The sequence below is a fragment of the Polyergus mexicanus genome, unplaced genomic scaffold (genome assembly GCF_030449975.1).
Source record: "Polyergus mexicanus isolate NDT 795.1 unplaced genomic scaffold, iyPolMexi1.0 SCAF_5, whole genome shotgun sequence".
NCBI lineage: Eukaryota > Metazoa > Arthropoda > Insecta > Hymenoptera > Formicidae > Polyergus > Polyergus mexicanus.
This window is the reverse complement of record NW_027223325.1, coordinates 52,661-67,500: the sequence shown is the minus strand read 5'-3', so window position 1 is coordinate 67,500 and position 14,840 is coordinate 52,661. Positions and strand designations below refer to the sequence as shown.

Sequence of the window (14,840 nt, the reverse complement as noted above, 5' to 3'; positions counted from 1 at the left end):
CTTTGCTTCCGCCGTTTTTTTTCCAAAATTCGAGGCTTTATTGTAAAAAACTGGTTATTGCTTGTTGAGTCACTCCCAATGATCGTGCCGATTCTTTTTGACTTTGACTCGAGTCTTCATTAAGTAATGCCTCCAATTCTGCATCTTCGAAAACCTTGTCTCTTCCACCGCTATGCCAGTCTTCGACGTGAAAATCACCGTTCTTGAAGCGTTGAAACCACTCACGACACGTTCTTTCACCAATAGCGGCTTCACCATAAATATTTGAGAGCATTCGATGAGCCTCAGCCGCAGATTTCTTTATATTGAAGCAGAAAATTAAAACCTCCCGCAAATGACGAGAATTTGGCTCGTAAACTGACATTTTCAATCGAGAATAACTTTATGATGCGGACACAAATCGATTAATGTTTCTATGGGGTTATGTTGACAGATGCCCAAGTTTATTGCATGACGTCTATGATCTATTTACAATATTTCGACCACTACTTACCGCTAAAGCCATCTATAGGAAAACGGCGGAAGCAAAGTTGTACACCTAATAAATTATATAATATGCGACAAAGATATACGATGTACGAATCTCCGCTTTCTACCATCAAAACTGAAGGACACATTTTATACATATATACGTATAACATTGCATTCTTCCTCAGAGTTGAGCAAATACGCACTCGATACGTTTAAAATAAGTAATAAGTAATGGCTAATAGCGATAATAGAGAGAAGCGGCGAGAGCGTACCGTTCTAGCCTATGGTGACTTAAGTACGACCCACGTTCTCTCTTCCTGATAATTGGCCATTTCCCTGTTATGGCCATGTCACGTCTCGACTCGAGCTTAAACCTCTCGTCGTTTCTCGACCGACTGGCGAAATAATAATTCTTAACGCGAATCGCGAATCGTGTCTTGAATTAGGTTATTTTCTAATTGCATGCTTCTTAGCGTAACATCCGCTCACGCTTACACTTTGCGCTGCCATCTTGAGCAATGAATATTATTTTAACGTATTATTTTAAAACAATTTTTATTTTTCTATTCGTATCTATAAAAGCCTCGTCTCTTTTACGGTTATAGATTATAAATGTAAAACAATGTAAATGTGCAAGAGTTTAATCGAACGAGAAATTTATTCAAAATATCAATCTGAGAATGTCGACAACTTACAAAGAGACTCGATGTCAATTGTTACGTAAGAAAATCAATCGAAATCATTTTTTAATTCGTCGTTGCGTATTCGTTCGTTAACTACCTGTGGTTATAGAGACGCGTGATTGGTCGTGGCAAAAATGTCCAACGGTCTGAAAATATCGCCGCTGTTGCTGGGATTTTACAAATACGAATACGCATGCGCGCGCATACGCCACAATTTGACCGCGTCTAGTCACGTGTCTTTTAAAAGTTACAACTATTGACGGATAAAGAAGAAAGGTGAGAGCAGAAATTTTCCGGATAGAAGGGTCTCGAATACCAGCGAGACCGGTTCTGTACCAGCTGCTCATTTAAACTCATTTAAACATGGAAATTCACAAGTTTCGATATGTTACATGGAAAAGAAAAAATAAAAAGACAAGGATATTTCTTGTTTACCGTAGAACTTGGTTTATAAACTATAATCTAATCCCAACTCTTTATAAGCTTAATCAAAACTTCTTCTTTTTCCGATGATAAAATTCGCGCGGTGAGCGAGTGTATCACAATTTTCAAAGTAGGAGAGAAAACGCGCAGCCGGTTCTGCCCACAGATGGTCGATGAATCTACGATACCATCGATAAAAATTTCCGTCGGATCGGAAATGATCTATAATCATCATTTGTTTATTATCCCTTATCGTTTCTCGCACCCTACCACGCTAATCCGCGTCTCGACCGGTAATTATCCAGACGAATGGGAGAAAATTATTTGCAAAATTATCTTTCCTTACTTCATCATTTCCACATAATTTCGAAAAATACAATTTTTCTAATAAAAATCCGTTATCCCGAGAAAAGAGAATACTGTGGAAAAGATCATACTTGCTATCGTACTCTCAAAACTTTTCAATCTCCCTTTCAAAGAGATGGTAATTGAGATCGCGTATCGAAGCGAGAGAAGCGAAAGGATCGTCCCCCGATCGATTGATAGGGATGGAAAAAAAAAGCAACGCGCGCGCTCTCTCTCTCTCTCGATAATATAATGCTGGATTAGAGCAGGACCTATCTTTTCTACTCGATAGACCTCAGGGCTCGGGGCACTCGTATAGGCGGGGCCATGCGTCTAAAGAAGACGGACGGGATCGCAGCACATGTCCACCTCGTCCACCTCGTCCACCTCGGGTATTCATGGCGAGCAGCTGCCGAATGCACTTCAACACCATTTACCTGCTTTTCGCAACGCTTACTCGCGAGGCGACCATATCCTGGCCGCCCTGGCACGCGGCACGCGCCTGCTTCTACCATCCTTCCACATTATACGCCATTATGCTCTTACTGCTACAATATCGTATCATGGTACAACGTTCGACGCGATTAATTGATAATTCTCTCTCTTTTTAAATTTAGCTCTCTGATCGTTTTTGCGGTATAAGAAAACTAGAGCGCAATTTCCATTTGCTAGGCAAACGTGTATCGTACGTTACCATGTATGGTATATACAGGATGGGCCCAAACATTCCGGCCAGACTTTGAGATTTTATAGGAAATTTAATTCTGAACGAAAAGTTAGCGTTCAAAAACCTCCGATATCACGATTATTCTATACATTTTTCTTATGTTTATGGGATTTTTTTTTTGTTCAGAATTAAATTTTCTATAAAATCTCAAAATTCGGCCGAAACGTTCGGGCCCACCCTGCATACATATATGATTTAATGTAAATGAAAATGCTTTTTCTACGAAAACCATTTCCATTCTCTTCTTTTATACCTAATAATCGAGAAAATTGCTTTTCTTTCACAGAGATCACACATATTTCTAAGTATTTTTTAAGTATTACGAGTGTATATAAAATGATATTTGAGAGAAAAAATTTAGAGCAACTTGCAGACAGAAGGATATAATCTTATACGTTAATTGTGTAAAAATGTCTTAAACATTAGTAAATATATTTTTAGTTTCGATATCATTATATTACTTATATATATTTCACGGATAGACGAGCGATATAAAGCGACAAAGGAAGGCTAAAACGAACAAGATTTCAACGCGCGAATTAGTAAAGATACAATATATAAGCGATATATTACTCACATTCGCGCGATTGCATCAAAGCCGGTTACTGCGTGGTAATTACTTCCGGATTTCACTGTATTCTCACGCAAATGTTTTGTACGCCGGCATACGGTGTGTATTAAATTCGAAAGCTAAAAATGTCATGACGTTCAGCGAGGCATACGTGCATTACTGATGGAAATAAATCTTTGACCAAATTTCAAATTTCTCTCTCTTTCTATTTATATAAATATATATAGTCATGACATATATATATATATATATATATATATATATATATATATATATATAAAACACACACACACACATTCCACTGATATTATTTTATATTTAATATACCCATCTTTAAACTTACGATAACGTGTATGAAATTGCAAGAATTATATCGTGTAACTTTTTTATCTTGTTTGTTCATAGCAGCTTATGAAATCTTTTAATTTGATATCGATTTGTTATCGATTTATCGGGTATAAACTGTCAGGAAACAAGATTGTCATGGAGAATTATCAATCTTTTAAATAAATTTATAACGGTAACGATGCACGAGCGATCCATTTCCAAGTTTTATTACGTTTATTATATGTTCATTATATGTTTTTTCATTTTTTGCGTACAGATTTTCCGTAAATATAATATATATATGAAAAGCAGATTTTTCTCTTTTTCTCTGGAGCAGTTGACTTAACGCGATGGCCACGCCGAGTGTCGTTGGCAGCCGGCACATGGTCCGCATCATGCTTTTCGAAGCCGCAGATGGTTCCTCCTGTGCGCGATTATGGTTTTTTTGTCGCGCATGCCGTGTGTGCAGGCGGTAAAACACGTGCACTTTTCGATCATTTTTCGTCACAAAATTGATCGGTCCGCCAAAATGTTGTATACGACGATGGTATTCGACCTGTCATTTATGCGCTATAAAATATATGTAATATGTTATATCCCTTGTGCTTTTTATTTTTTATCTCGAGTCGTAATTTGTAACCGCGCCAACAATTTCATAACTCGAAACTAATAATTATTCAAAGCTAATAATCTTATTTCGGCATTCAAAGTTGTCTCTATAAATCTTGCATTCTCATTCGTAAGCAATGTGCAAAATATAATGTCACTTTTAAGTTTATTAGTTTAACAGTTGATTAAAAATTCGGCACGCGCGGAGCGTACATTAATATTTTGGCGTATGGAGAGAGATTGTGTGTTTCTCATTAAATAATAAGTTTCCAATTTTACATTTTAATTGTTTCGTTATTTTTTTATATTTTTAAAAATGCCAGTGTTTTTTATTGAAAGTTTTTCTAGTTAATTCGCTTTTAGCGGAATCAATGTTGAATTATTTCAAACTTATAAGTTTACATATTCAACAGAATATATAATAATAATAATAAAAAAAAAATAAATAAATAAAAGAAAAATAGAAAAATATACATCTTGTCTTGTGATTTTCATCCAAGTAATTATAACTATATTAATCAAATAAAATATAAATATTTTAAAAAAATATGCATGTTAAATTTAAAAATATGAAGAGAGCGATTAAGTAATAAATTAGATTGAGACTTAGGAGACAATAGGAGCGAAAACTTGTTAAAAGATTGAGTCTGTGTAAGCGTATATTTTTTATCAATAAAGATTATTATTTTATGCGTGCGTGCGTGCGTGCGTGTGACACAATTGTATATTGAGATCATTAAACGGCGGGAAGACTAAAGAGAAAATTCTACCCAGATGTGTGTGTGTATGTGTGTATTGTACACAGATTCTACGGACTAAACGAGGAACACATAGGCGTGCGCGCGGTATCTTTTCCTTCGCATAAATATTAGGTGTACAACTTTGCTTCCGCCGGTTTTTTCCGAAATTTGCTTCTGAATCATTCCCATGTCTTCGAAGCGTTTTGAAATTGCTTGTTGAGTCACTCCCAATGATCGTGCCAATTTTTTTTGACTTTGACTCGAGTCTTCATTAAGTAATGCCTCCAATTCTGCATCTTCGAAAACCTTCTCTCTTCCACCGCTATGCCGGTCTTCGACGTGAAAATCACCGTTCTTGAAGCGTTGAAACCACTCACGACACGTTCTTTCACCAATAGCGGCTTCACCATAAATATTTGAGAGCATTCGATGAGCCTCAGCCGCAGATTTTTTCATATTGAAGCAGAAAATTAAAACCTCCCGCAAATGACGAGAATTTGGCTCGTAAACTGACATTTTCAATCGAGAATAACTTTATGATGCAGACACAAATCGACTAATGTTTCTATGGGGTTATGTTGACAGATGCCCAAGTTTATTGCATGACGTCTATGATCTATTTACAATATTTCGACCACTACTTACCGCTAAAGCCATCTATAGGAAAACGGCGGAAGCAAAGTTGTACACCTAATACATCAAATTCTGTATTCTAACAATAAGCTACAAGAGATTTATCATTTTGTGAAATCTTGTTTAGAATTTCACTTGTGACTGTATTCTTATATTATACTTCTCTTCTTCGAGTTTAAATTATCCAAAACATTAAAAATGTCGTGATTTTTAAAAAATATTTAACATTGTTCTATATATACTCTTATTAATAATATTAATTTCAACCAGAGAACCGCACATTTTTTTGTAATTTAATCGACTGATAATCATCGATTGTATCTATTATAAGGATGACGTCGATTACATTCTATAATGTAAGGACTATTATACGTTAAAAAATAAATGGACTGATTGTTATTAGAATAGATTTTAATCGTAGATATGAAAAATTTATGGATGGTTAACGTTAATACGTGCAATTGATCGGTGATTGGAAACGGACAGTGTTTATTATACATCGTGTTATAATTATTCTCTCTCTCTCTCTCTCTTAAAATTAGGAATAGATTGATCGAATGATATTTTCGTAATTAAAATTCAAACTTGAAATTTTTTTCACAAATCCTTTTCACATTACGTACGGGCTATCTCATTTTAAAATGATACAATTAGATATCTCTCAAACTATTTATTTCTGAAAAAATATTTTGCGATAAAAGTTCTGGGGGGATATTCTATAATCGGTACAGTTTTGTGCTAGGCGAAGACCACCTCTGTATTTTTTTTTAAATGAATCTCTAATTTTTTATTATGTATCTCAATTTTCCTAGTCATTCTATATTAAGAAATCGTTAAAAAGTTAATTACTTACGAGATATTACACAAGTTATTTCGACATATTGTGATATAAAATATTTAAAATATTTGTTACATTATTCACATACGATAATCAATAGAATCAATGATAATCTTTATACCTACAAGCGCAACACTACGCACACAATACATATAATTGCATTTTTTTATATAAATTCATTTGTCTCGTTATTCTGTATATAAAAATATTAAGAGACGAAATCATTCTTTATGTGTGTGTGTGAAATATTACATATTTTATCATTTGCAATGTTAAAATAAAAACAAGTGTCGTAATCTCAAAATAAGAATAAGTTATAAAATATCTCGTAAACTCGTAATGTTAACTTTTCGACGAGAGAGAGAGAGAGAGAGAGAGAGAGAGAGAGAGAGAGAGAGAGAGAGATTAATATTTTTAAATATAGAATGACTAGGAAAAAATAGAGTTGATATTCAAATCTAATAGTAATTGCTAACTTTCCATCTGAAATAAAACTGTCCTAATTATATCAATTATACTAATTAAAGTACTCTTATTATCGTGCTCTTGATGCACAAACTATTTTTTCGAAAATAGTTTTAGAAATATTCAAATTCCTATAATTTAAAATTCTTGCATCTTGTATAATAATCGTTGATATATGTTATTATTTTTTTTACAAAATGTAGCCTTCTTTATGACCATGTTTTCGATCGTAAGAGAAATGTTGAAATTATATAAATTGCGCATTAGTAAAATCTTAAAATGAGAAAGCTTTGAAGTAATTATTTGAAATACAGGGGGCTACGTCAAATATCGATTCTCGGTAAAATCGAAATGGATATGGAAGCCCGAAGAATGTTGGAATTTTCTAGTAGTCGGGTATATATGAAATATTATGACGACACCCACAGAACCCATTACAAACTTATTGGAGAATCGACGCGGCAACATGGAGATGAATAAAAAAAAAAAACTCAGAGTTGTATATTAAAATTCTTATTTCTTATTATTGAGATTTGTAAATTTATTAAAAATATTTGGATGATTGTAAATTTATTTAAAATAAAAAAACAAGAGATTTTAATCAATGTAAAACATACAACAATCGAGCCGTTGGAATTCTATTTCATAAAATCAGTTTGCTATCGATTCGAATATTCCTTGAATATTCGCGTTTATCACAAATAGCAAAGAGTAAAAATGTGATCGCGCGATAAATATAGGTTTGGATAAGGAAGAATATCGCAAAGTGATGAAGGAAATTTATGGTTATAGGCTAAAATAGAGAGGGGAGAAACGAGCGCCAACAAGCTGAGCCGAGCCGAGCCAAGCCAAGCCAAACGACCGGCCTCTTCAGGAGGGAGTAAAGTGGCAGCCAGGGGGTGGTCCCGTTCTATGCTACACCACGAAACACCTGGCTTTTCTACGTCTGTTCCATGCTCTCGCCCTCGTATCGTCTCGTGCCTCCCGATCTTTGTCATATTATCCCAAACTGCATAAGCACCCTCCCTCCCTCCTATGCCCCTTTGCCTCCCGTTAACACGTCTTTGCGGCTCGTCATAGCGGCTTCGCCGCTATAAACCAGATATCTAATATCACTCCATTAATCCAACTATGACGGAATAGGATAATACTCAGTTGGACGAGATTTTAATTTTCTGCTCACCGTATCTAAATTTTGGCAAAGTTATATATATATATATATATATATATATATGAGAGAACAGTGAGTGTGTTTTCTCATGCAATCTCGATATCGAATGACGATCGATATATCACATTATTCGTAACTATATCATTTTAATTATACTGTCCGTCGATCGGGTACCTTTTTCGAAGATATGATGAAGAAAAAGTTTGCATATTATACATATTATTTATAATAATTAATTATTTTCTATTAGATATTAAAACAACGCTACATTCCCCTCTCCCCCGCTTCATATTAGTTTTATACACAGAGTTTGATGAAATCAAGATCTATTTACGCGATATATTTTGTAAGAAACAATTTTGATTTACGGAGCGTGTGCTTATATATCTCTATTGATTATTTATATCTGTATCGCGAAGCATCCTGCCGGACTTTTAGTAAGGATGATAATTCTTATATAATTTTATGTTAATAAACGATTAGATATCAGTGAGACATATCTTAAATTGTATATATTAATCGTACATGTATAATTGTACTTTTTACGTGTTGTATTTATTGAAATTACTTACAACAATTAACTGCTTTATTCATTTGACTTATTTTTGCAAAAATAATTTAATAATCGTGTAAGAAACATTGACAAATAATTTGGATACGTACATGCCCTCATGGGTACACACACGCGGCAAGAAAAACGTGAAATGGGCTGCGAAAAAGATGAAAGAAGGAGGACTATTAAAGTTAGTAGCTCATAGAATTTTCTTTTAAGGTCTTTCTCTCCAAATTGACTCTCTCTAACTTTGCCAAAATAGACCACGTTATAAAACCATCGTTCTACCTTGCTCGTTTTTATTCTCGTCTCGCTCTTGTCCAAAGAAGAAGTTTAAATAAACTATTAACAAGATTTATGAATCAGGCTCTAAAAGGTAAACAAGTTTGCGTGTCCCAATTATATAACCACTGATTACGAACAACGATCTAATAATCGGGAGACAATGTAATTAATAGAGTTTTGACCTTACGTCAAAAAATTTTTGCTACATTAAAAAAAAAACACCCCGATTAAATGTAAGAAATAAAAATAAGAATTCAAAGATACGAAGAGAGTGCTCATCTTACGTTTTCATGATTGAAAAATTTCTATCCGAGAAATGAAACGAAATTATTGAATTCTTTTTATCTTTTAATCTATCGTTTCGAGTAATAGAGAATAATCATTACAACTTTTGAAGAACTATCATTTACGTTCCTCGAGAAAATGCGTGTACCAATTACGTTTCCAAGATTTATTATGTATTAAAATTTATAATGTGCATATATTTGAATAATTTGTCGGCAAGAGTTTTTTTACATTTATCCATATCGTATAATATTCCCCAATGTAGAGTAAAGCCGGCATTAAATATGTATGCGTAATAATTTATGTACTATTTGCCATCGGGGACAGCTTTGACTGTTCCGTGTAAAATTTCAGACGATCGTTCGCACGCACGAACTCACGCACTATGCACGCACGCACGCAAATGCTTATGCTTACGCTTACGCTTACGTTTCTCTCGCTATTGTTTTCCATCTTATACGCGCGACCCATGTTAGGATATACATATTTAAAAGCTAATATGAATATTATATACATTTTAGCTTTTTAAATATGTATACGTGGTTTTAAACTGTAATATTTTGTACGTCGCAACGTACGTTTCAAATTTTTTAGAACGTAATTTTTAATTTATCATCAAACAATATATTTCAATTTTTTATTAAAAAAAAAAAAAAAAAAAAACAAAAACTAATTTCAATTTTTAAAGATTATTATAGATTATAGAGTATGAATAAATTTCCACGTATATTGTTTCGTCTAACTATACTTAATTGCTGATGGAAGTTTTTAGAGGACGAGAGAGTTTTTCAGGACTCGAACGATGTGTAAAAACGTGTGTTTTTTGGGGGAATTTTTCCGTTACTAATTCTCGTCTCACTTATATTATTGATATTTATATTATACACATATAATTGTCTCGATTATATCGTCTTATACCGCATACATACATACATACATATATAATGCAGAAAAATAATTTTCTCGCGTGTGTTTAAAAGAGAATAAAATTTTGTTGCGTAGAATCATTCTAAGCTCCATAGAATGCGACATTTATCTCTGTTAAGAAAAACGGATAAAGATCGTACTATTGCTTCTACAAGGTTAAAAAATAAAATTCTGGCAAGATTTTAATAAGAAAATTAGTTGTTTAGATTAGTTATTTGAATTAGCTAGAAAGAAAAGCAGAGAAATTTCATTATCGATCAAAATCATTGTGGAACCATCATCATCGTGAAATCATTTTAAAATCACTATTGTTAGATATTGCTATATGTAAATGTTACGTATGACTTAATTTCGTGTACTTTTTATTCCATTATCGGTTACGTATCGTCAGTTCGTATTTCGAGTGATTTCTATTCAGACGATTTCATCCACAGTCGAATAGTGACATGTGATAAATGCTCGTTTAGATATACGTATAACATAACACCATATGACATACAGAGTGTCCCATTTTAAAGGACCCACTCAAATATCTCAAAAACACTACGTTACATCGAAAAATGTTTCAAACAAAAGTTGTGTGGCTTCAAGGGGGCCATAAGATGGTGACAAAGATTTGACCTTGGAAAATCATTTGAAGGTCATGTAAAGGTCAACTTTAAAATCTTAAATAGAAACCACCATTTTTTATTTAGTATTCTTGTAGCTGACATCGAGAACTTTCCAAAACACTATAATAAACTATTTTTTCATTCAGTACTTTTTGATTTATTTTATATTTTAATGACATCTTTTGATATAAAAAATTAAATATCTCATAAAATATTCAGTTTTCGATAATCTTACCGTAATACTTTTATGTACAGAATAATGAGACAAATCAATTAGTGGAAAAAAAAAAAGAAAAAAAATAATAATTGTTTAAAAAAATACATCGTAAATAATTTTGTAAAAAACTATTATTTTTTTATACTAATTGATTTGTATCATTATTCTGTACATAAAAGTATTACGGTAAGATTATCAAAAACTAACTATTTTATGAGATATTTAATTCTTTATATAAAAAGATGTCAGATTAAAATATAAAATAACTCAAAAAGTACTGAATAAAAAATAGTTTATTATAGTGTTTTGCAAAGCTCTCGAGGCAAGCTACAAGAATACTAAATAAAAAATGGGGGTTTCCATTTAAGATTTTAAAGTTGACCTTCACGTGACCTTCAAATGACTCTTCAAGGTCAAACCAATGGTACCATCTTATGGCCCCCTCGAAATCAAACAACTTTTGTCTGAAACATTTTTCTCTTTCGGGCTTGGTTTTTGAGATATTCGACTGGATGGATTAAAATGGGCCACCCAGTATAATATCGATTATTTAACGATTATTGATTATTCGATGTCTTAGGGTGAATAAGAGGAAGCAATTCGACTTTATCAGTTATGTATCGTTATAATTTAGTTTATCGAAAGCATTTAATATCCAGTTTTAAAAATATCGATCCATTTAATTTTGAGCCGTATCTAAGAGTATCGTAAACACTCGGCATAATTTTACGAGTATCATAAATCGAGAGATGAATCGAAAAATGAATACGATCGAATACTCGATAAATGTAAAACAAATGATTTATCATATATTATAGTACGATAACCGCTAAAGTTATCAGGATGGAAAAATATAATTACTCTTGCGTGTTTGTTTTACAAGTATTTTCGCAAAAGCTTAAGAATTTTATCAAACTTTTGTCTCTCGATACCCCTATCGAGCTGGCCCCAAATCCCCCCCCCCCCCAGCTTGCGAAAATAAAAAACAAATATAGCGTGCAATTATGAGCTATTTATGAGCTTTTATATCCCGCAAATTAAAAATTTTGAGCTCGTTACACTGGGCAGGAATTTAATACTCTTTTGTGGGGGGGGGGGGGGCTGAGTCGATTCGGTGAGTTCGACTCAGCTCCCTCCCCCCCCCTCCCATTCCACAAAAAATGTTAAATTCCTGCCCAGTGCAACGAGCTCAAAATTTTTAATTCGCGAGATACGAAAGCTCATAAATAGCTCATAATTGCACGCTGTTTGTTTTTTTATTTTTACAAGGTGGAGGAGGGGGAGGGGGGTCCAGCTCGATAGGGGTTGTTTCGATCGTAAACGCTGCACAATTGTTTTTCAATAATAACATACAGTTAATATTAGGTGTACAACTTTGCTTCCGCCGTTTTCCTATAGATGGCTTTAGCGGTAAGTAGTGGTCGAAATAAATAGATCATAGACGTCATGCAATAAACTTGGGCATCTGTCAACATAACCCTATAGAAACATTAGTCGATTTGTGTCTGCATCATAAAGTTATTCTCGATTGAAAATGTCGGTTTACGAGCCAAATTCTCGTCATTTGCGGGAGGTTTTAATTTTCTGCTTCAATATGAAGAAATCTGCGGCTGAGGCTCATCGAATGCGCATCAAATACTTATGGTGAAGCCGCTATTGGTGAAAGAACGTGTCGTGAGTGGTTTCAACTCTTCAAGAACGGTGATTTTCACGTCGAAGACCGGCATAGCGGTGGAAGAGAGAAGGTTTTCGAAGATGCAGAATTGGAGGCATTACTTAATGAAGACTCGAGTCAAAGTCAAAAAGAATTGGCACGATCATTGGGAGTGACTCAACAAGCAATTTCAAAATGTATAACCAGTTTTTTACAATAAAGCCTCGAATTTCGGAAAAAAACGGCGGAAGCAAAGTTGTACACCTGATATTTTAACGATGTTTAGGCAAAAGCTTCTTCAATTAATCACTCTATATTCTCTTTTCTCTTTTGTCCATTTTCGCTATATTCTCTTTTTCAATAAATTATACGCGAAAGAATATTTAATATTCCGTTCCATCGCGACAAAAAAGAAATGTTTGAAAGCGTAGCAGAATCAATATCTCGAAAAGGAAAAAATTTCGAATCGCTTTTTCTCAATTACGCACGCGCGAAGAATATTCATTTCATTATTCTTTTACGCGACAAGTATTATTTTATTCTTACAGTTTGACTCAATTATCGCTCAGAGAAGGCTAAAAGCTAAAAGCTAAAAGCTAAAGGCTAAAGGCTAAATGCTAAATGCTAAAGGCTAGTGGCTAATGTAGGATATAGTCGGCGCGTTTCGCGTGTGTCGTATCGCTGATACATCCGCGAGGAGTAACGAAAGAAGATCGAAGAAAAAAAATGATCGCTAGACGGCTAGACGCGTACATATGCGAATACTGTCTCGCTCTCGCGCATGCTTTTACAGCGTCGCCGTCTATACGCGCGCGCTCTTGTCCCTTTTATTCTGTCTAGACATCGCTCGCTACGTACGTTACGTTTAACAGCGTGCCCCACATACGCAAGATGTCATTTCGCGTACCGATAATCGTAACCAATATCGCAAAACTAATTTTATATACTATATTTTTCGATATCTTTCAAACTATCGTCGTCGATGATTAAAAAAATTCGGACTAATATTTTTAAAGATGATAAAGAGATGAAGATAATCGCGAAAGGTAATTTCGAGATGCGTCGCTCCTGCATTTTACAATACGCGACGCATTATATATATATACTATGCGGACAAATTTTTACCTAATTATATAATTTATCAATATATATGTACATCTTTTTAACGTCGACACGAAAAATGTCTCGTAACAATGTACATTTGACAGACGCGGATAAAAGGTTATGAAAGGTAAAAAGAATGGGACGAGAGAAAAATGCAGGCATATATAAAGATTAGAGAATTAGAGACTGTCGCGGCGGTAAAAATGAAGAGAAAGACCGTCGTCTCGTCTGGTTTGGTCTCGGGCGGAAACATCGAACGCGTCAAAGAGTGACACGACTATGCGCTTGACGCGCACGTCTCACGCCTCGCGTCTCGTGTCTCGTGTCTCGCGTCTCACACCGACTGAATTCGCGAGCGGTGCGGATGTGAACGTACGTACACTCGTGCAATAATCATGTCTCGTGCTAACCTGAAAGTCTATCGATGAAACGTAGCATGCCAGTGACGGGAGAGACGTAGTGGAAAGTCGATTCGGGGAGCAGCATTCCACCGGCGATCGGCATTTGTGTTTTTCTCCCGCTTTTCCTCAGATTATCCAGGCGCGTACTGTCTCACCCTCTTTTCTTACTTTTTTCTCTCTACTTTTCTCTGTCACTCTGTCTCTTTCTATCTCGTCGTCTGCGCCTCTCAGGCGCGTACACGAGTCAGATGGAAACGGGTGTCGGCACGTCGAAGCGAGATGGAGCGCTTTGATGCCGCAGCGAGGGGAGCGTGGGGACGGGGTGACGCGAGTTCAATCTAACCTAATCTCTCTCTCTCTCGTTCTCGTTCTCGTTCTCGTTCTCGTCCTCGTCGTCGTCCTCCTCCTCCGCAGCCTCCTCGTTCACCTCCACCTTCTCCGTAAATATACACGCGAAAAGATTTGCAGCAGATCGCTTCAATCTACGGCATACACGCGGCGATCTCTATTATCCGGCAATATATCCGCGGTCTCCGATTCGATCCGCTCCGGCAAGCCGGTCGCGTCCGTCTTGTAGTCCGTCGCGTATCGCACACGTACGCGTACGCGTGGTATACGCGTGTCGCGCCGCGGTGAAAACTCCGCTAGCGAACAAGCGGAACGAGCGGTCGCGGTCGCGCTCGCGACGCGAGCGCGAGCGCGAAAACGAGGCGCACCGTCAATCGACTAGTTGGACAGAGACGGTGCGAGACAAGTAAACGCCCGCGCGCGACGCGATATAGACTGTCGGGTGTTGCGCG

The 14,840-nt window shown here is 35.4% G+C and overlaps 1 protein-coding gene across 2 annotated transcripts in view; it reads right to left on the bottom strand.

The window, feature by feature from the left end:
- Positions 1 to 14,840, bottom strand: part of LOC138933767 (uncharacterized) — a 27,983-nt gene extending 13,143 nt beyond the window's left edge. The window contains exon 1 of one of the 2 annotated variants that reach the window (XM_070296760.1): positions 14,050 to 14,840. In XM_070296760.1, the coding sequence (XP_070152861.1) occupies positions 14,050 to 14,143 (94 nt within the window). In that variant the 5' untranslated portion in view covers positions 14,144 to 14,840. The remainder of the gene's footprint in view (positions 1 to 14,049) is intronic. The other variant, XM_070296761.1, reaches the window with a different exon arrangement.